This window comes from Panulirus ornatus, chromosome 3 (assembly GCF_036320965.1).
Source record: "Panulirus ornatus isolate Po-2019 chromosome 3, ASM3632096v1, whole genome shotgun sequence".
Classification (NCBI taxonomy): Eukaryota; Metazoa; Arthropoda; class Malacostraca; order Decapoda; family Palinuridae; genus Panulirus; species Panulirus ornatus.
Genome location: NC_092226.1, coordinates 31,951,719 through 31,975,439, shown reverse-complemented (window position 1 = coordinate 31,975,439; position 23,721 = coordinate 31,951,719). Strand labels below are relative to the sequence as shown.

At 40.2% G+C, this 23,721-nt stretch overlaps 1 protein-coding gene across 3 annotated transcripts in view; it reads right to left on the bottom strand.

The window, feature by feature from the left end:
* The window catches only part of Abcd3 (ATP binding cassette subfamily D member Pmp70), a 219,257-nt gene that overhangs the window by 130,966 nt on the left and 64,570 nt on the right, over positions 1-23,721 (bottom strand). The window contains exons 1-2 of one of the 3 annotated variants that reach the window (XM_071686580.1): positions 11,854-12,134; positions 6,788-6,927 (exon numbers count right to left, since the gene is read on the bottom strand). In XM_071686580.1, the coding sequence (XP_071542681.1) occupies positions 6,788-6,912 (125 nt within the window). In that variant the 5' untranslated portion in view covers positions 6,913-6,927; positions 11,854-12,134. Of the gene's footprint in view, positions 1-6,787; positions 6,928-11,809; positions 12,135-23,721 lie in introns of those variants that run through there. The other 2 variants (XM_071686571.1, XM_071686589.1) reach the window with 2 other exon arrangements.

Genomic DNA, 23,721 nt, shown 5'->3' with positions numbered 1-23,721 from the left:
AGCAGCTGAGTGAATGTGTTAGTAGTTTTGATGCACGAGACTGGGTTATAGTGATGGGTGATATGAATGCAAAGGTGAGTAATGTGGCAGTTGAGGGAATAATTGGTGTACATGGGGTGTTCAGTGTTGTAAATGGAAATGGTGAAGAGCTTGTAGATTTATGTGCTGAAAAAGGACTGGTGATTGGGAATACCTGGTTTAAAAAGAGAGATATACATAAGTATATGTATGTAAGTAGAAAGATGGCCAGAGAGAGTTATTGGATTAAACTTTAACTGATAGGTGCGTTTTGGAAAGAGAGACTTTTGGATGTTAATGTGCTGAGAGGTACAACTGGAGGAATGTCTGATCATTATCTTGTGGAGGCGAAGGTGAAGATTTGTAGAGGTTTTCAGAAAAGAGGAGAGAATGTTGGGGTGAAGAGAGTGGCGAGAGTAAGTGAGCTTGGGAAGGAGACTTGTGAGAGGAAGTACCAGGAGAGACTGAGTACAGAATGGAAAAAGGTGAGAACAAAAGATGTAAGGGGAGTGAAGAAGGAATGGGATGTATTTAGGGTAGCAGTGATGGCTTGCACAAAAGATGCTTGTGGCATGAGAAGCGTGGGAGGTGAGCAGATTAGAAAGGGTAGTGAGTGGTGGGATGAATTAAGATTATTAGTGAAAGAGAAGAGAGAGGTACTTCGACAATCTTTGCAGGGAAATAATGCAAATGAGTGGGAGATGTATAAAAGAAAGAGGCAGGAGGTCAAGAGAAAGGTGCAAGAGGTGAAAAAGAGGGCAAATGAGAGTTGAGGTGAGAGAGTATCAATAAATCTTAAGGAGAATAAAAAGATGTTTTGGAAGGAGGTAAATAAAGTGCGTAAGACAAGGGAACAAATGGGAACTTCAGTGAAGGGGGCTAATGGGGAGGTGATAACAAGTAGTGGTGATGTGAGAAGGAGATGAAGTGAGTATTTTGAAGGTTTGTTGAATGTGTTTAATTACAGAATGGCAGATATAGGGTGTTTTGGTCGAGGTTGTGTGCAAAGTGAGAGGGTTAGGGAAAATGATTTGGTAAACAGAGAAGAGGTAGTAAAAGCTTTGCGGAAGATGAAAGCCGGCAAGGCAGCGGGTCTGGATGGCATTGAAGTGGAATTTATCAAAAAGGGGGAGACTGTATTGTTGACTGGTTGGTGAGGTTATTCAATGTATGTATGGCTCATGGAGAGGTGCCTGAGGATTGGCGAAATGCTTGCATAGTGCCATTGTACAAAGGCAAAGGGGACAAAAGTGAGTGCTCAAATTACAGAGGTATAAGTTTGTTGAGTATTCCTGGGAAATTATATGGGAAGGTATTGATTGAGAGGGTGAAGGCATATACAGAGTATCAGATTGGGGAAGAGCAGTGTGGTTTCAGAAGTAGTAGAGGATGTATGGATCAGGTGTTTGCTTTGAAGAATGTATGTGAATACTTGGAAAAGCAAATGGATTTGTATGGAGCATTTATGAATCTAGAGAAGGCATATGATAGAGTTGATAGAGATGCTCTGTGGAAGGCATTAAGAATATACGGTGTGGGAGGCAAGTTGTTAGAAGCAGTGAAAAGTTTTTATCGAGGATGTTAGGCATGTGTACATGTAGGAAGAGAGGAAAGTGATTGGTTCTCAGTGAATGTAGGTTTGCGGCAGAGGTGTGTGATGTCTGGAAAGTGATTGGTTCTCAGTGAATGTAGGTTTGCGCCAGAGGTGTGTGATGTCTCCAATGGTTGTTGAATTTGTTTATGGATGGGGTTGTTAGGGAGGTGAATGCAAGAGTTTTGCAAAGAGGGGCAAGTATGCAAGTCTGTTGTGGATGAGAGAGCTTAGAAAATGAGTCAGTTTTTGTTCACTGATGATACAGCGCTGGTGGCTGATTCGTGTGAGAAACTGCAGAAGATGGTGACTGAGTTTGGTAAAGTGTGTGAAAGAAGAAAGCTGAGAGTAAATGTGAATAAGAGCAAGGTTATTAGGTACAGTAGGGTTGAGGGACAAGTCAACTGGGAGGTAAGTTTGAATGGAGAAAAACTGGAGGAAGTGAAGAGTTTTAGATATCTGGGAGTGGATTTGGCAGTGGAAGTGAATCATAGGGTGGGGGAGGGGGCGAAAGTTCTGGTAGCATTGAAGAATGTGTGGAAGTCGAGAACATTATCTTGGAAAGCAAAAATGGGTGCGTTTGAAGGAATAGTGGTTCCAATAATGTTATATGGTTGCGAGGCGTGGGCTATGAATAGAGTTGTGCGGAGGATGGTGGATGTGCTGGAAATGAGATGTTTGAGGACAATATGTGGTGTGAGGTGGTTTGATCGAGTAAGTAATAATAGGGTAAGAGAGATGTGTGGTAATAAAAAGAGTGTGGTTGAGAGAGCAGAAGAGGGTGTTTTGAAATAGTTTGGTCACATGGACAGAATGAGTAAGGAAAGACTGACCAAGAGGATATATGTGTCAAAGGTGGAAGGAACGAGGAGAAGTGGGAGACCAAATTGAGGTGGAAAGATGGAGTGAAAAAGATTTTGAGTGATCGGGGCCTGAACATGCAGGAGGGTGAAAGGCATGCAAGGAATTGAGTGAATTGGAACGATGTGGTATACCGGGGTCTACGTGCTGTCAATGGATTGAACCAGGGCATGTGAAGCATCTGGGATAAACCATGGAAAGTTCTGTGGGGCCTAGATGTGGAAAGGGAGCTGTGGTTTCGGTGCATTATTACATGACAGCTAGAGACTGAGTGTGAACGATTGTGGTCTTTGTTGTCTTTTCCTAGTGCTACCTCACGCACATAAGGGGGGAGGGGGTTGTTATTTCATGTGTGGAGGGTTGGCAAAGGGAATGAATAAAGGCAGACAGTATGAATTATGTACATGTGTATATATGTATATGTCTGTGTGTGTATATATATGTATACGTTGAGATGTATAGGTATGTATATTTTGTGTGTGTGGACGTATATATATATACATGTGTATGTGGGTGGGTTGGGCAATTCTTTCGTCTGTTTATTTATTTTATGTATTTTGCTTTGTCGCTGTCTCCCGCGTTTGCGAGGTAGCGCAAGGAAACAGACGAAAGAAATGGCCCAACCCACCCCCATACACATGTATATACATACACGTCCACACACGCAAATATACATACCTATACATCTCAATGTACACATATATATACACACACAGACACATACATATATACCAATGCACACAATTCACACTGTCTGTCTTTATTCATTTCCATCGCCACCTCGCCACACATGGAATACCATCCCCCTCCCCCCTCATGTGTGCGAGGTAGTGCTAGGAAAAGACAATAAAGGCCCCATTCGTTCACACTCAGTCTATAGCTCTCATGCAATAATGCCCGAAACCAGAGCTCCCTTTCCACATCCAGGCCCCACACAACTTTCCATGGTTTACCCCAGACGCTTCACATGCCCTGATTCAATCCACTGACAGCACGTCTACCCCGGTATACCACATCGATCCAATTCACTCTATTCCTTGCCCTCCTTTCACCCTCCTGCATGTTCAGGCCCCGATCACACAAAATCTTTTTCACTCCATCTTTCCACCTCCAATTTGGTCTCCCACTTCTCCTCGTTCCCTCCATCTCCGACACATATATCCTCTTGGTCAATCTTTCCTCACTCATTCTCTCCAAGTACCCAAACCACTTCAAAACACCCTCTTCTGCTCTCTCAACCACGCTCTTTTTATTTCCACACATCTCTCTTACCCTTACATTACTTACTCGATCAAACCACCTCACACCACACATTGTCCTCAAACATCTCATTTCCAGCACATCCACCCTCCTGTGCACAACTCTATCCATAGCCCACGCCTCGCAACCATACAACATTGTTGGAACCACTATCCCTTCAAACATACCCATTTTTGCTTTCCGAGATAATGTTCTCGACTTCCAATCATTCTTCAAGGCTCCCAGAATTTTCGCCCTCTCCCCCACCCTATGATTCATTTCCGCTTCCATGGTTCCATCCGCTGCCAGATCCACTCCCAGCTATCTAAAACACTTTACTTCCTCCAGTTTTTCTCCATTCAAACTTACCTCCCAATTGACTTGACCCTCAACCCTACTGTACCTAATAACCTTGCTCTTATTCACATTTACTCTTAACTTTCTTCTTTCACACACTTTACCAAACTCAGTCACCAGCTTCTGCAGTTTCTCACATGAATCAGCCACCAGCGCTGTATCATCAGCAAACAACAACTGACTCACTTCCCAAGCTCTCTCATCCACAACAGACTTCATACTTGCCCCTCTTTCCAAAACCCTTGCATTCACCTCCCTAACAACCCCATCCATAAACAAATTAAACAACCATGGAGACATCACACACCCCTGCCGCAAACCTACATTCATCATTGAGAACGAATCACTTTCCTCTCTTCCTACACGTACACATGCCTTACATCCTCAATAAAAACTTTTCACTGCTTCTAACAACTTGCTTCCCACACCATATATTCTTAATACCTTCCACAGAGCATCTCTATCAACTCTATCATATGCCTTCTCCAGATCCATAAATGCTACATACAAATCCATTTGCTTTTCCAAGTATTTCTCACATACATTCTTCAAAGCAAACACCTAATCCACACATCCTCTACCACTTCTGAAACCACACTGCTCTCTCTCTCTCTCTATACATATATATATGTTGAAGGCTCTAGTCATGAGTCATGGACAAAAGTCCACAACGATGCCAGGCCTTAATTGAAATATTGAGAGGATTATGAAACATCAAAATAAAGGACATAGGAAAGTATTTTCGAATTTTTGAGAAAGTGAAAAACCTGTCTTGAAATGTGCTAGATCATAGTTATTGGGGAGAGGGTAGAGAGTTCAAGAACTTAGACATATAGGGAAAGAAGTAAGTACCAAAACAGCCCACCCTTGAGTTGCTGATGGCCACACAATAATCATGTAATGCAGCCAGCTCTCAGGAGCAAAAACTATGGGATTACCTATAGAAGAGGGATGGTAAACAAACACTGCAGCATATGGCACGGGTGTCATGTTTGGAAATTAGCCTGGGACAGTTTATAAGGCAGATTGCTTTTGACTTCATCAAGTAAGGATGCAGAGCTAGAACCATGCCAAAAACAAGAGTAGTACTCCATACAAGGACAAATCAATCCCTTGTATAGATGGAGAAACTGTTCAGAAGATAAGAAGTTTCGACATCTAAACAGGAAATTCAGTTTCTTGGATGCAGACTTAGCTATTTCTGTAATGTGGGGTTTCAAAGAAAGAGTGGACATTACAGTAATGCCAAGAATGATCAATGAGTCAAGAGGCGTCATTGCAGAACCATCAAAGGAGAGACGAGAGTTGTGAGGAATTTTTGATAGAGATATGGGTAGACATTGTGTCTTGGAGGTATAAAACTTGAAAGGATTTTGTGTACCCCACTGAGATATCCTCTCCAAGTCTGAGTTTACTGAGGAAGCTGTGTTAAGATGAGACACAGATCAAGTAAGAGAAGAGGAAGCAGTACTGAAGGATGTAGATGAATGCAGTGTTGAGTTGTCAGCATATGAGTGCACTGGATTATTTGTGGAGGAAAGGAAATCATTAAAAAAAATAAGAAGTGTAGGGGACAGGACAGAACTTTGAGGGATACTGCTGTTAATGGAGAAAAGGGGAGAGGCTGATCCATCAACAACCAGAGACAGATAGGCCAGAAAGGAAGCTAGATATGAAGGTGCAAAGTGAGGAAGGAAAGCCTAAAGAGGGGAGCTTAGAGATAATACCCCAATGCCACACCTTGACAAAAGCCTTAGATATGTTAAGGGCAACTACACTTGATTCCCCAAAATCTTTCAGAGATGATGACCAAACATTAATAAGATGGGAAAAAATGTGACCAGTGAGTCTCGCCTTACGCTTCATAGCCATATTGGTGATCAGAAAGAAGACTGTGATTTTCAAGGTGTTTAAGGATATGGAAGTTGAGGAGGGATTCAAAGACTTTAGAAATGGTAGATGTCAAAGCAATAGGACAATATCCTAGCCAGAGCCAGGTTATCATCTCATTTACCAACCCCATGGGGTGGATGAACAACTGGGTTGACAGCCACAACTCAGTCACTATCAGCAAGTTTACTGATGTCACTAGAGGAAAGCTACAAAAACCTTTACGTAAGAATTAAAACACGTGACAAAGCATTGGATGTTTAAATATCTTATCTAATTTTATCTATACCTATCCACTACCATTACCCCAATCCCATGCCCACTGATTTCCCTACCAAACAGATGTGTCTCTTATTTTACACAGTAAGTTTTTCATCAAATGAGACCTCACTTCATACTATTTCCATTTACAAAATGCTTCCATTAGTTCAAACCCAACATTCTTCCAGCTACAGCATCTCCATGTGCGATATCTTTGACCCTAATCAATTCTTTTACTACTCCTGTCTATCTCCTATACCATTTACCATCCCTTCTTTACTCTTGCATATCTTTTTGATCAATCAATCATCTATGATACATTCTGTATGACTATACCACCCTTGTAGACTTTCATCTAAATCTTAGATTGAAAATCATTAACCTTGAATTCAATATATAAAAACAAAAGTCTAGGTATGTATGATGAGTATCATATTCTGAGTAATTAATAAAATGAACTAACAGGACTAAGCAATACATACATTCCCTATGCAATGCTAAAGCATGAACACTATTAAAAAATTTCATAAATTCTAATGTTGGTGAACAAAGAATATTAATGCTACTGACCTATTTTGGCTGCCTCCTCTGGATACACAATAGATCCAGTACAGAAAAGCTGCTGTGGATGTGGCCCCAAACAGCCTTGCATCTCGAGACTGAGAGAAAGTCGAGAGCTTACTGAGAAGCGCCATCTCTTAGTTCACTACCTGAAATAATGAAAATTTGACACTTTTGGTTTTGAGTCAGGCATTACAGTGAAAATATTGTCTACAAAGGTCAATGAATTTTGAGTCAATGACTCATTTCTAAGCCTAGACCACAAGGTGAACTGAGAACAATGACTTAAAATTCTGTTTCATGTTCTTTCTGCATAACAGACTTTGTGGAAAGACCACAGAACCATATCAATGTGGCCTTAACAGTAACTAGAACTGAGACAGACAGCAATGAGTTCACAAATGAACCTTTTACATGTTTTAAATACCCACCAATGAATGAAACCACTCCATTTCAAACACTTTCTGCTTGGCAAACAGCACAAAAAACTTATGTGAGCACACTATACCAGAGACAAGATGGAACAAAATAAATCGGCTTGCTTTAACCCCCTTAACTGTGTAATACCTCAGATATCAACCTTCCCTCCAGCCAAATAAAAAAAATCTAACAAAATCTTTTTACTTTAAACATTGTTTGCATTTTACTTTATCTTAAATTCTTTTTACCTTCCACATTAACAATAAACTTTATCTTACACTATCTTTATCTTACACAGCATATTTACATCAAACTTTATAAGACTGAAGAAAATAGACAAAAAAGCAATATACTTTTCTCCAAGGAGTGGAAAAGTGCAAGTGGATGGAGTATAGGCTGGGCTGATGGCATTAATGCTCTATATCTAAGTATCAAAGAATTATGGTTTTTATGGCTTTTATTTACACACTATATGTTTTCAAGATGCAATATCACTAAAAACACATGTATTCTCCATAATTTTCACATAAGAGACTTTCTTTTACATATATTCTTTATGATTTTACATGTTACTTACACAGATAGTACTTTACTTACATGAATAAATAAACAAGTTCCTTCTCATCAAAACTGGACGATTATAAATAACCCGTAAAACTGTTCCTTTAATTCTAAAATTAAACATGTGGCATACTTCCAGATGATGCACGTGAACTCTAACAATCTGTGGATGTCAGATGCATGATATTTTCTCTGGTTGCTTGCGTCATCTGTAAATGACTGGTGGAAGCAAACAGCTGGGACTGTACATAACCCCAGGAGGCAATGAAACATCATATGACATATGAAGTAGTAGCTTCATGCTACATTATGCATGGGCCAATGAAAATTCTGAAATCACTCTTAAACTCAAAATCCACTGTCTCAAGCCAAAAACTAGAACAGGACATGAGCTTACAGACATTAATTCTAACCTACATATACGAGTCAATGCTACTTTCTAATCTCAACGGCTACAAAATCTCATGAAAAGGTCCAAAACATGATTGAGGAATTTCAACCCGAGCAAGTGCAAAGTAATAGGGATGGGACAAAGCAAAAACAGGCCTGAATATGATTATATCAAGCAGAAAATAAGCTTCAGGGTTCTCTGTGCAAGGACTTGGAAGCTGACATTATCCCTATAGAGCCACCAGTCCCATACTAGGAGAATATAACAGTTCAGGAGACAAATCGTCTGCTGACATATATCAGAATATATATAAGGAAATATCTAGCAACTCTATACCATTCATAAGACTAAAATCAAAATGTTCTTTTCAGGTTTGATAACTACAGGTAAGGAAGCACAAAAAACCAACAGAGAAAGTTCAGAGGAAGATAACAAAGATGGTACCAGAATTAAGAGTTAACTTACTGTGAAAGATTGGAGCCTTAAATTTACCCATCTTGAAAGGGAGAAGAGTGACGGGTGACCTGATCAGAACATTTACTCTTTTAAAATAGACTAATGACGGAAAGTCAACAGTTCCTTGAGGGATGTTTGGGTAAAACATGAAATTAAGGAGCTTGTCAAAAATGATAGGAAGAAATGCTTTTATAGCAAAACAATGGTGGATGAATGGTAAAGAACAACTGGGGACATGCGTAATGCAGACAGCTTATATAAATCAAAGAGGATGTAGAAAAGATTGGGGGCTTTAAATAAATCCACCTTGAAAGAGAGAAAAGTGATGGGTGATCTGATCAGAATATTTATGTTTTCTATAATAGACTGATGACTTGGAAAGTCAACAGTTCCTTGAGGGATATTTGGATAAAACATGAAATTATGGAGCTTGTCAAAAATGATAGGAAGAAATGCTTTTAAAGCAAAACAATGGTGGATGAATGGTAAAGAACAACTGGGGACATGCTTAATGCAGACAGCTTATATAAATCAAAGAGGATGTAGAAAAGATTGGGGGCTTTAAATAAATCCACCTTGAAAGAGAGAAAAGTGATGGGTGATCTGATCAGAATATTTATGTTTTCTATAATAGACTGATGACTTGGAAAGTCAACAGTTCCTTGAGGGATATTTGGATAAAACATGAAATTATGGAGCTTGTCAAAAATGATAGGAAAAAATGCTTTAATAGTATAACAATGGTGGGTAAATGGAAAAGAACTGGGGACATGCTTAATGCAGACATCTTACATAAATTTAAGAGGACGCAGGAAAGTAAAAAATTATACTGAGGCCCCACCATTGTAAAACTGCCTCCCAGTAAATTGTATTTAGGTAATTAAATCCCCTCCTTCATGTTTGGGTACTTCAGCACACTTGGATGATTGTACTGGAGGCGAAGTGTCCACAATCACTTAGGTCTACTGCTGTGCTTCATTTATGAGAGTAAAGATTTGTGCATCCTGACAGCATATAAACCTATGAGACCTACCTAATTCCACTAGCATTTACTTTTCTTATATTCACATTATACTGTAGCTAATTTTCAACTCAGGATTCTTGGGGTTCCTCTATGCTAAACTCCTCATACACATGTATCCACTCAATGAGGCTGAATATAAGCTTCGATGTCATCATATAATATACCTAGCCCTGCTATCTGTTTGTCTAGTCTGATTTTCAACAAATTTATGTTTTACATTGTTAAAATCTCTCTCTTAAACTGTTTCCTACTTTCACTGCTCTTAGTGCAGAGTATTCCATTCTTCTTGCAGAATTTATCAATAAATACAGTTTAAGGCAGATTCTTCTTGTCCTTGCATATCCCACAAAATCACTCCATAGCTGGACTCTTGTTGCATACATCTCTATCATGGTAACTATGAATCATTTCTGAGATCTCTATTGCCTCTGCCCTAGCAATCTATATCTTAGGCTGGGCAGTTTCAGTTTCTTTAGTCTTTCTGTATACGTTAAGTCTTTCAGATCTAGTAGGTGTTGTCTTGTGGCTCTTCTTCAACCTGTATCTATTATATTCAAAGTGTTTTGGTGAGGGAGACTCAGGATTCACTTGAAAATCTACGTCTGATTTTGCCATTGACTTATATTGGGGCTTGAAAACATCTCAAAGTGTTTTGGTGAGGGAGACTCACGATTCACTTGAAAATCTACGTCTGATTTTGCCAGTGACTTATATTGGGGCTTGAAAACATCTGTAGGTATTATCTGACTGCCTGTTCAGGGTTACACCAAGAGTGAAAAGTCACCTTCAGCACAGGTTCTTTCTTCAAGCCCTAACCACTTTTTAGTAAGATTTTCAAATGCATGGGACATGAGTAGAAACTGTCAGAAATGTCTCATACTCATGAGAATGAACAAGAGCTGCATAATACCACAAAATTTAATAACAGAGTGACTATTTTAAACCCATTTCATCCAAGCACTCACCAGAGTCCACAAGTTGGTAGAGTTTCAGTCCAGCCCCACTACTCTATCAACTGCCTTTATAATCTTGAAAAAGAAGTTAGTATCACTGCAGTTTAAGTCATCAGAAGAGCTGATTTCGAAGGGTGGAATTTAAATGAAGCATCTTTTTTTGTCTAAGGTAAAGGAACGGGTCAGCAGCAGAAAGGGCTATGACGATAGGTTTAAAAAGATGAGAGTCTATGAAGAATATCTAAGAGTCAACAGAACCTGAGAGAACCTGACAAAACTTTCACTAGCTACCAATATTCACATTAATTTTCAATGTATATCTAAAGCTACTTTCAATGAAAGGGTAAACTGAACATTTACAGAACCAATTACCATAAAATGTTAAGAAGAACAGGATACTGATGGTTTGATTATCATAAATGTAGCTAAAACAATTATAAAATCAACAGGATCAATGTACACCTTACATAACTTCCCCAAGCAGTCCAGAATAACCTTTAATTTCTGCTTTATAAGATAGGAAGAAATATATGAACGTATATCTCAACTCCTCAATAAGGCCACATTATCAAGGAATGAGTTACATACAAATCTGTTTCCATGCCTACATAAACACACAAAATTGCTAGCCACTTCATTAAAACAGTTGAACATTTTCAAATAACGGTCAAAATAAGGGAGATATCAGTTGCTAAGGAAACTCAGGTGAGGAATTAACAGGTCTTGATTCCAAGACATGTTTTTCCACACCTTTTTAAATTTTCAATCTCACATTTTCGTCGATCTTCATAACCCTCCCAACTATCAAACTGCTTCTTACTGCTATGTAGAAATTACAGTCCAAAATCAAGCTCTACCCCTTTAAATCCGTTCTTCTAATTGCAAGAAATTCATCGATATCAATTATACAATGAAAAATATAGACCATGATCAGCTTTAAACTTGAATAAAATTGATTTCCCTTTTCCGGTTTGCAACCACTGTCTCACTCACTGATCGTCGCCGAGTTTCTTCAATTTATACAAACAATTCCATTCAAACTGTTAAATCACCAGTGAACGATTATCATAAAATTCGCGATAAATTACAAGAAAACTGCGATTACTTAGTAAACTTAATAAGATAATAAAATACGCCGGGTAAATGACTCTAAAATAGATACAATTGAGCGTAATGTATAACTCTATCTTGACACTAGTTTAACAACATGGAAATTCACTAATTACCCGCTAGTCACTAAACAAGCAGGTGTTGTGACTAGGTAAACTACCAATTCAGTCAGCTGATGACGGTGGTGTACACAAGAGTGGTCCCACGTATACAATCTTCCGGGCGGCAGGGACGTGCTCTGCAAGTCAACGATCAGCCATTCACGGTACAGCTTACAAATGCAACACCTTAATGGCACTTTATGAAGATGTCGGTCGCATGTTGAAACCACTGTGGCCAGGTCTGAATATTGCGATATTAACAGAGGTCCTAACGGTGGTGCATTAAAATTATGGAGGACTCGCTTAACGCTTCAGTGATTAACAAAGCGGTTCTTACAGCATGTCTTGGGACGGAGTCCGGAAGCTCAAAGCCTTAAACGCTAATTTAGGGTAATTTACTCAAGAATGAGGATATTTCCACTAATACGCCACTTCCACTGTTGGTGAAGTAACTCCATATCATAACTTCAATTTCCCTAATTTCTTTCAATGCAAACAGGATTTATTAGTCATACTTATCTCGCACTCCTGTATACGATAATGTAGATAGTTGTAATTTCTTCAATCTATCTGAGTAAGATAAGTGTCTCAAAGTAGTTACCTTGCGAGTGCCTCTTCTCTAGACATTCTCAAGACTCAAAATACTTTCGTTTGTATCTTACTTATACAGTGTTCCTGTCCAAACATGCAACCTCTCCAAGGGCTTAAACAATGTTAACAAAATCAATTAAATATCTGAATGCACTTTAGTAAGTTAAAAGTGCTACTGGCTCATTTGATCTTTGCAATATGAATATCAAACTGCAAATTTTCAGCTACATAGATACCCTGGAAAACTTGCACATTTATTCTCATCCTTGTGGCCAACTAGTGACTTTTTCGGGTTCAGTTTCGGCAATTACCTCTGACCATGGATCATAATTCGGTTTGCTTTATTTGAGATGATTTTCAGTGTTTTGGTATCATCTGCAAACATAAAAGTGTTTGAGCTTATGCGGTCGGTAAATCATTGATATACAGTACTAAGAGAAGTCCACTAAATTAATCTCTCCCAGGCGATTCTTCGCCGTTTATAATCACTGAAGTTAACCAAGCTAGTATAGGGTCACAAATTTGATAAGCTTTCAGTTCATTTAATTAAAAGTCTTACGTTCCTAATTTGTCATAGGCCTTCATATTCTGTGTGTGTGTGTGTGTGTGTAAGCTCACATTTTATATACACCTCTTCTTGTCCTTTACTCAATAGCCTTCGTCCAAATGTTTAACACTTTAAGGGGCTGAAGAGTAGTTGGTCGTATGCTAGTGTAGTCAAATTGTTCACTTAAAGAAAATGTTTTCGTTTATGTTCCATTACTGTCTTATAATTCTTTCAAACATTTCATGTCTTATTGGTCAAATTAGTTGGTCTGAAATTTGATGGTAAAGTTGTATCCCCCTTCTTGTATTTTCCTCCTTTCCTTCATTCGGCATAACAATTGTTCACAATGATGTTGAATATTTTTTCAAGAGGCTTAAAATTCTTTCTTGCAGTTTTTCATCAGAACTTTGGTTGCAAGTTGTGTACGCCAGATTTTTGATATCTCGATTCCAAATGTTATTTCATAATATTTCTTTCTAAGTCAATGGCTAATCGTTTTGTGAGGGTTTTCGGTTCCATATGAGGGATACTTCTGGTGATTCTTGTGTGAACAATGTACTAAAGAAATTTGCTTGTGCTACTGCTTTTCCGATATCAATTGTAGTCGTGATTAACCGAGGGTTGTCTAGTTCCACTTGTAGGCTAGGAATACTTATTTTTGTCTTGGAATTTGAATTTTTCCAAATCACCATGGGGATGTGTTTTGAATCACCATCTTTAGTATTTTCATACTCTTTTCTTCTCCCTAGGACAAACAGAGACAATCCAAAGAACAACAAATCGCTTAATTAGTTTGTTTTGGTTTGTCAACCATGCCCATCCCACTTAAACTTGATAAGATACCATAGGTCTTTCATATAGACATTTTCTTAAACTGCAACATTTAAGCAAAACTTAACTCAAATTTCAGCCAAGTTCAATTCGACTATTTTTTTCATGCTTGTTCGTCGTTTCCCACGCTGGTGGGGTAGTGCCAGGGAAGGCGAAAGAATAATCAATTTTCTCACATTCACTTTAGATGTCAAGTATAATGCACAGAAAGCAGAGTCCTTTATTCACAGCCGAGCCACACAGATCTTTCCGTGCTTTTCCCTGACCGCTTCATAACCCTTTGTTCAGTTCAGTCCGCTGACAGCGTGTTCCCTGCTCAGTAGAATGCTGCTCCAGTTCGCTCTATCCCGTGCATGCCTTTTACCCTTACGAATTCTGTCTCCGATAGCTCAAAGTATCTTTCACTTCATCCTTCCTCCTCGTTATTGGCCTCTCCTTCTCCTCGTTGCCTCAGCTCCTAATGCATGGGTCCTCTTAGGCATTCTATTTTCTCCACATGTCCACACCATTTGAGGAAATCCTGCTCAGCCATCTTAAAGACATTTCGCTTATTACCACACCACTCTGTCACAGTGTCATTCGTTACACGATCAACCCTCTTAACACCACAAATTATCCTCTGACATTTCATTTCTAATACATCCACACTCTACCTTATGTTTGCATTTATTGCTTGAAACATGCATTCATACAGCACCATCAAGACTCGAGACATTTTACCATTAAATTTACCAATTTGTCCTCTCTGTACACTCCTTAACGCACCTAGGGCCTTTGTTCCCTTATCCAGCTCATTTTTCTTCAGCTCCCATAATTCCAGCCGATGCTATATCTACTACTAGGTATCTACAGCACACTACTTCCGCCAGATTCTCTCCAAAAACACACAGACTAAACGCTCTCTCTCCCCATCAAAACTCATTATCTCACTTTTTCATTCATATTAACCTTTTTTTTTTTGTTTTTTTTGCACATTCCCAAACCTAGGCACCACTTCTGTAGTTTCTCACTCGAGTCTGCCACCAGTACCATGTCATCTGCAAATAGCAGCTGACTCACTTCCTAGCCCACACTTCTTATTGTCTTGATAAAGACTCTTCACCGCTTCTAGTGGCGTTCCTCCCACTTTATACACTCTTAGCACCTCCCTTGATACATTTCTTTCGACACCATCGTACGCTTTCTCCGGATCCATAAATCTGCAAACAAATAAATTTCTTCAAGCGTTTCTCACAAATTCTTTAAAGCAAACATTTGATTCGCACATCCTGTTGCACGCTGAAGCCAAATTGTTCTTCCCAGTCTGATGTTCTGAGCAAGTCACCACTATCTCAATTACCACTCTGAACAGACTTATGCCTGTGTAATTCGAACATTCAATTTGTTCATCTTGCTTTTATGCAATGGAATTAATAAAAACATTCCGTCAGTCCTTAGGCACCTCACCTTGAACCACAAAAAATGAAAATCCTGACTAACCAATCAACAACACTTTCACGCTCCAGACGCATTGTCATGCCTCTTCAAATCATTTGCCTTGACTCGCTTTGTGTTCCGAACACCCATCTGATTATCTTGTTAGATGGGAGGGTGGGGCCCTTCAAATTACTTTCGTCTCCTTTAAGCATCTACTCCCGTCACTAACACTCCCATTTATTCTCTTCTCCAGACTTTATTCACCTATTTACAAAACTTTTCCTCTTTACCCATGGAGTTGTTACCCATCTATATTACCTATTTGTGCATAAGAGGAGGTATTTGAAATTATTTTATTTGGCGACGTCTACTCAAGATTTCAGATTACATCAAAAGAACAATTCCAAGTTTCTTTCGGAGATATATGAAGACAGGAAGAGGTGATACCAATAAATCAGGTAATGAAGAAAACCGCATGATGCCTCTTGGACGAAAGAAAATGATTATATATTCTTGTTCGAAACACTCAGCCACGAATTTGTTCATCTAAGGGCAATTTTTTTTTGCATGATATCCTCCAGTAATGACATAGAAACATAAATCTGTCACAAGACCTGCGGCTATTTTTTTTCTTACCTGCTAAATGACTCATAAGCAAACAGAATTCTGCTCTATTTTCTTGACTGACAAATGTTTAATACATCTCAGCGATTATATCAAGTTCGACTAGGGATATGGTTGTATTCGACCTGCAAAAAGGCGTTTGACATTTAATCATGAGGTCCTGCAAAAATCATGGTAATAAACTACAAAGTTTGGAGACATAATGAATGACAGAAACAACCTCTGATTTTAAACGTACAAGATTTTGAATAGATTTGTATTCTTAGAAGCAGGAATATAATCGTATGTCTACAATAGGTGAGGCTTAGAGGGGATGAGGTAAACCCTGAAACTGGGAGACCTGATCCTGTGTCACTTGGGTGTAAACTTACAGGGACCTGATGCTGTTGTTGCACTACTGCAACTGTGTCCACCCGGCAAGAACTAACTCCATTTGCTCCGCAAAGGTGCATCCCAAAGACTTTTCGTGTGTACCTTAACTACCAACGAAGTGAGCTTGAATTCTTGACACTATGGGCTACAGGTGTTTCTCTCGGCATCATCTTCCCGTTTTAGTCCAGCCTGGAGCTCCTGTGATACTTTTCATTGCATTAATTAGTATAGTCTGAAGAGCTTTTACCTCGGACTTTAATAACGTTATTGTAGTGGGGCGGACTCGTCAATAGCAAACGTCACAGCGTGTGCTGCGTGGTTGGCCTTAGTCATGTTATTCGAAATGTAATCAGAATCAGTCTGTTTGCTGTCCTTTCCTTAATGTATTTAATGTACTTTTTATTTTTCCTTCTGTCATTCTATACTCTTACGTATCTGTAAAGTGGAATCCAATAAAGATTCATATTTTTAACCCGAAGGTATTACAGGATTATTACCAGAGATTTTTGGTCCCAAGTTAAGGTACCTCTTCTCAGTACTGTTAAGAGCATACTTTGCACTTGCCCTGGACATGATTTTCTCAGCTGATAAGAAATGTTGTCTGCATAACTGAGCAGACTTGGTAATGTAATTTCAATGAGTTCCTCTGTTAAGATGTTGAACAAAGTCGAGCTTATAACCCACTGAGTTGCTCCATTATCTAATGTCCTTGAAAATACTGATTTTTCTATTAGGTTATCAAGGATCTAAGCATGAAGTTCTTTCGTATCTTTGCTCAAGGGAGGTCTTAGAATCGCATATGGAGACGCCTATTCAAATGCCTTTTCAAGATGTAGAAAGCATTAGGCTGCCTTAGTACATTATTAAAGCAAGTAGATGTAGTACATGAGCCTTTAACTAACAAACATGAATGAGCTTTATTGAAAAGGACCTATTCTTTTTTTTTTTTTTTTAGTCGGGCAAGTATCATGCTCCCTGCCATCTTAACGGTACAGGACAGCAGTGGGATTAAACAACCTATGGACCTCACGGCTTTGGGAGGGCACTATGTCGGTACACTTCCAAACATCAGGTGTCTTGCCTGTAGTGTAGGATTTGTGAGTAGGGTTTGGTATTTGGTTCCTCTCTATCACCTGAATTTCTGAGCGTGAAATACGTGACTTTGTCCTTAAAGGACAGTGCCCTTCGTAGCAGCGGTAAGTTTAAGCTGTCACAGCGAAGGGGTGATCTGAAATGTTCGAAATGGTCATAGCCTAGCCATAACGTCTCGTTGTCGGCGTGAAAGTAGTTCCTCCTTTCTACAACTTGCGATGGAAGTAAGGAGGTTGCCACTCTCACTTCTAGATGCAAATTCCTCCATAAGAGATGTCGCATGACTTGCTGGATCCTTGTGAGCTGGAAGATGACTTGTTCTACTTGAAGCAATTTTCAGATTTCTCCAGAGCTCAGATAAGGACGTAAGACAAAAGTTTCACACCACTTTTTTTTTCTTTTTTTTAAACTAATGAAGCATTTGTACGCCACTGAGTCTTTTGACCTCAGCATCATAGAAATGATAATTACTGTTCCTCCGTAACGATAATTTTGCAAGGAGGTAGGCACATTTCCACCCTGAGTGCCTGAGTGAAGACCGTGGCAAAATCCATCCAGGGGAAAGTCTTTCATACACCAGGTTCCAATCTTTCATCGCAAGAGCTTCTAATTCGCTTTTCTAATATTTCACAAAGGGCAGGACAGGACATTGGCAATTACACATACATCAACAGTAGTCACTATGGATTAATGATCACTGATTAAGCCTACAAATACATGTAACTGTGAAGTTAGTTCGGTTCTTACCAAAGTAGATCTAGACTGCCCACTCTATGAGTAGGGGTAACCTGAACTGAAAAGGGAAATGTCAGGGAAGTCATGAACAGGCCTAACTATGCGTTCCGGGAGAGTAAAGGGGTTGTTCTAGAACTGAAAGACATGATTAGCAATAAAGCATCCACCAACAATTATGAACGTATCCTTGACGTAATAGTTCATATAAATCTAAGGTTGTCACACTATCCCTATGAATGATGTATATGAGGACTGATTCTAAATGAAGTTTCACAGCCTGAATATTCACATCACAGCAGTGTATTGGATCACGCACATAGATATATGGTATGACAGACTCAATTGAAATCACACACCCTAACTTGCCTGCAGTCGAAAGTTTTGGAAGCTAGCGAGCTTAAAAACATACCATTTACGAGAGCCTTAAAACATAACATTTACGTTGACACGTTTCTTGTATGTTTTTAACCCGTCTAAGTCCCTGCTCATTCCACTGTGTAATCTTGAAAAGTGTCCTGGGTATGCTGTAGGTCTATCAGCCTGTGAAAATGTCGTACCGGGAAATTCCGTTGAAGGTCGCATGTCTCTTGCGACTCTCACCGTGATTCTTTTTTTTCACTGTCTTCGTCCATCAATCCACAGCATGATTTTAATTAGTGACCTAGTTAAGACTGGACTAGAGGTGGCAGGTGTTGAATCGTCTGTACCAGTTGACGAAGGATGTTTAATTTTCGCTGTTGTAGTTTGCTGATTGCCTTTGCGTCAAAGACAGCGGTGCTGGACGGTGCGTGCCAGAATTTTTGTGAAGAACTTTCGTATGAATGTGGATTTTGTGGACTTGCTCTCGACTTTAGCTGACGCTGTCTTCTGCATTGCACTGCTAATATTTGTCTGGGGTGCTTTCTGCTCAATTAGTATAAGGCTCCTCAAGTAATACATTTCTGTTTTCATTTCCTGCATCTATTGCTAAATATCTTCATTTTCCTCCCGAAGAAAGATTACGTTTTCCGAGCTATCCAAATCAATTGCGCTTTCCTCTCCGTCTCCTTCTATAGCTGTGGGACGTGCACTATATTGTTTATCAATCTCTCCGCTGAAAACCAGTTTGAATTTTCTCATGGACTGTGATTGGCTCTCAATGACCCCTCATTTTTTATTATTATTTATTCTCTTCAGCAAAGGATATAAGAATATTCATATAACAGGTTCTGTCTGTTGGGAAGGAGTTCAGGGAGTCCTCGTATCCATTTCACTTCTCGGGTTGTCGGGAGAGGTGGGAATTCTAACGTACGTCAAGAGTTCATATATATATTTGCCATCGTAGTTGGATCCAGACTGAGGTTTGAGAATGTGGGGCAGATACGAACTACTGTCTCGTACTATGTTTCTCTATCAAGCTTCGGTCGTGGTCTCGGTGGAGTTTCGATTTCAAGCGCAATGATCCCCGAACAACTGGGTCATGCAGCATGTTTCGCCTCTCCGATATTCATCTTTTCCAAGTTGTGCCACCCTTGGGTATTGTTTGAAGCAAACCCAGCACTTATTCCTGTATGGGCATCTGGCTTTCACACCTAATCGATCCTATAATGTATACTAGGTGTTTGCAATATACTCAATGTCAAACTTTACTGTTTTCGGCAACGCTCCGAACCATCGTAGAATCACCTGGTTGCTCGAGATGTTGGCCACAGTCCTCCGTTCCGCCCGCTGTACCTCAGGCAACTTCTGTAACACGAATGGAATTCATATTGGTCACTTATCGCTGTTTACCATGCTGATTTCCTTTCCTGCCAGTTTTGGAACATCCTGGGCTTCCTGGTCGTGTTCACTTAAGATTATAATGTATGGAATAATCAACATTCTACAATTATATGAAATGAACTAGAATATTTCTATTGATGTTTCCGTGATAACTCGGTCCAAATGTACAGATGCGAGTTTGTCAACTCGCTCCTATGTAACAGCGTAATATATTCTCCCATAATCCTTTATTAATTTCCTATGCACGCTGAAAATGGCAGCCGACATAAAGTGGGTCCAATTTCTTAGAAAAAAACAAGATAAAGCAGTTTCACCAACATTCATTTTATATATTCATTTACCCTTATTTTATATATTCATTTACCCATTATTGTTTATGTTTTGAGGCTGGGGATTGATTCTGGCTTAATGACCTTGGTGGTTGACAGCCATTAGGTGTAACAATATACACAGTGGGGAAGGCAAGAAAGTGCAATACAACGTCCTACCTTGCTAGGTCGATGTGCAATGTCTTTCTCGCGTAGATGATTACAATGCAGATTTTGCTTAGAACGCGGTTTGTTGATTTATTTTGCTTTTCATTTTTTAAACCAATTTTGTTTGCTCAGAAGAATGAATGTGAAGTCTTGTAAATCCTCACACAAACCCGACTTGCTGGTTTTTATCATCAGAAGGCCAGCAGGCATGCGGTTAGGTTGGCACCCGTCCATAAACAGTTAACCGACTCTGAATATTAACAAGAACTGTGTCTGTAGAACACACGTGGCGCTACCGCAAGGGTCTCCCTTGGATAATTTCCAGCTCAGAACCCCTGCCAAACCAAACACAATACATTTGATGAGAATTGCAAGGACAAATCAAGTGTTCTTCCAATGAATATATAGAATGTCTCGTTCACGTTGGAACCAACCATTAATGTTATAATCATGTTCTAGATTATAACATTAAGTAATTTTCAGTGAGAAAATGTAAGTTGTACTCGACAAAGAGCATAACTATGAAGTACTTGATAACGTAGCATAAATAATTGATTGAGAGGGTAGATAAGAGTGGACTTTCAGCAACGCCTTGAGGCGGTGCATGTTTTGTTGGAATGTAGCAGTATCATAAAGGTAAGACGACTGTAGTGTTGAGCAGCCTCTAATGCCACACAGGCTTAGATTGATTTATTAACGTATCTGTGACACGGTGTCAAACGCTCTGTTCATGTCTACAAATATCTTGAGCGGTCTTAATCTTTGTTTAATTCATATCAAATAACATTAGATCAGTGTTGTACGCTTCTCCTGTCATTCGAAAATCTTGTAAAGAATCATTCACAAGACTGACCAGTAAGTCGGGTGTTAATGATGTAGAAATTAGCTTTCTGCACAGCTAGGTTTATCTCAATTGAGCTTCTTGATTGGAGGTTTGCGTTCTCATAAGCTAGTATAAAGCAGCTGTTTATAAACTCCAATTAATCACTATTTAGTACCTGGAATGATAAATCTGGAAATATTGCTCTGAATAAACCAATAATTGACGTGAAATCATTACCCTCATACCCTGATATTATGTGCCAGTCTGGGAGACATTTTTGTCAATGTAATGCCACTGTATTAACTGCGTACTGTTACGTAGTCTGTTGGTTGCACGCCTGCCCAGTGGACAGCAGATACGGCATGAATTTTAATACTAGGTGTCCTAGTCACCATTAATATAAACAGGTACTTCATTGTCTCATGTTATATGGGTATGTATAGGGTGAGTGCGTGCTGAAAACCACGATATGCTATAGCATTCACAGTGAATATGGCTATTACTATGAGGGGTATGGTGTTGCATCAGGGCAGAGCGATGAATGCGTAGGAAGGCTACCATAATCATGCTGTTGCAGTCACAGACGTGTGATGCTGGATTCGAGGAGCTGTGATGAAAAGACTTCTGTTGGATTCAACGCGAGAGAGAATCTGTAGTCTGACTACATAGTGTTGTATCAGAGACAGCCAGTGTAACCTTGCAGACATACTATAGTAGTTTTGTGAAGACACCATGAGTGATTTCCCCTATGAAGTGTGACAGCATACACCCACTGTAAAGCTCAGCGTTGTTTTTAATGGTGTAGACTCGTAGACTCAACCTCTAATTGTTTACATTGACTTTCACAAACTTACATGTGGATGATAAGAACCCAAAGCCCAGAGTGATGATAGAGCAACGAACAATTGTTATCTGGAGTGTGCCATTAGTGAAATACGTATGACTGTCAGGCAGGACCGGCCCTACCTATACGGTGTATAGGTAGGGCCGGTCAGGGCGTAGGACCCTGACCGATAAGAGGGCTCCCTAGTCCTCACCTTTATACGATAGCCTTCAGGAAGTAGGAATTGCTATCACAAACACCCTAAATTTTCAAGATTTTCATGGGGTTATGTCCCCGGGCCCCCAGAGCTCGTGATTTGGGGTGGGTGGGTTGAAGCATGGAGGGTTCCTCAAAAGAGACTCAATCTAGGGCCCCTAAAATGCTAGGACCAGCTCTGACGTCAGGGAGTAGAGGGAGTACACTCCAGGAGTCAGGACCAAATGTGTAAGGATGATCCTGGCTCGGAGCTGAGTTTAGAGAAGGTGGTGAAGACGCTGAGGAGGATGTTTAACGGGAAATTGAGCCCGCAAGAGCGTGGTAACCTAACCTAACCTAACCCATCAACATCAACGCCACTGACCGGGAGTATAATAGCACCTGAATTAGGCTCGGGCACACCAGTGGAGGGCAGGAAGAGACCCTCCTGCATATCGTACTATCATTACCTTCCTGTGAGTGTGGCTGGCAGTCGTAGGTCTTCGACCTGTACAAGTCTGAAATGACCTTTGAAATAATGGTGAAATACTTTCGCGACAACGTACACGTACTGCTTTGGAGGACATTTTGAAATAAAAATTTCCAGCAATCTCGATGGGTCATGATGAGTCCAGTATCCGGGAATCTCTGTCAGCACACTTCATGCTATTTTCATTTTTCAAGCGGTGGGATGCGGAGAGGAGCCAGAATGAATGGGACAAGCTTACAAAGTGATGGTGATAGAGGCACGTGGGAAGCTTGCTATAGTAGGACTCGATAAATTTAACGTTTTGGTGGTTTGCTCTAGATTTACTGGAGGCTTTCTGTAATACTTGTAAAGAATATGAATGAATAAAGAAATGGATGATATTCTCTCATTATCCAACGGGGAGAGAGAGAGAGAGAGAGAGAGAGAGAGAGAGAGAGAGAGAGAGAGAGAGAGAGAGAGAGAGAGAGAGAGAGAGAGAGAGAGAGAGAGAGTTCCCCATTGTCCCCTCCTACTAACCCCAACTCTAAGGAAGGTGATTGCCATTCTGTTCTTAACTTTACACGGAGGCCGACTGTAAACTTGGGTAAAATCATACATTATTTCCTTTACCAGTGACACATCGCCAAGACCGGCAACCCCACCCAGCTCTGGGCCGCCTGGGTTACCGAGACCTAGGAAGGTTTGTGGCGCGGCTGCCGGCCAGAACCAACAAGTTCACTGTCGCTGGTGTGAACCAGAGCCGCCTGTGGCACACAGTGCTCGTCGTATACCCTGTGTGTATACCCTCAACCAGCGGATATAGCAGCTCGCTCTACAGGTCGATGTCACCCACCATGGGCAGGGCTTATGTCTCCGTTTGGGCAGCCCACCCTGCTACATCAGCAGGGGCCGCCAGGGTTGCTGATGTGGCTACTGGCTGGCCCGCCTACCCTGGCCTCATACCGTTACTGCTGGCTCATGCACTGGCTGGCCTGAAACACCTGCACAACTAACTGCTCCGAGAACCAAGTGGGATGATGCACCAGCAGAAGTTTCATGGGCGTTTTACGTACTTACACACACACAAATCACACACACACACACACACACACACACACATACCATGGGCCACCGTGGTGTAGTGGTTAACTTTACTGACCATGAGTCAGCAT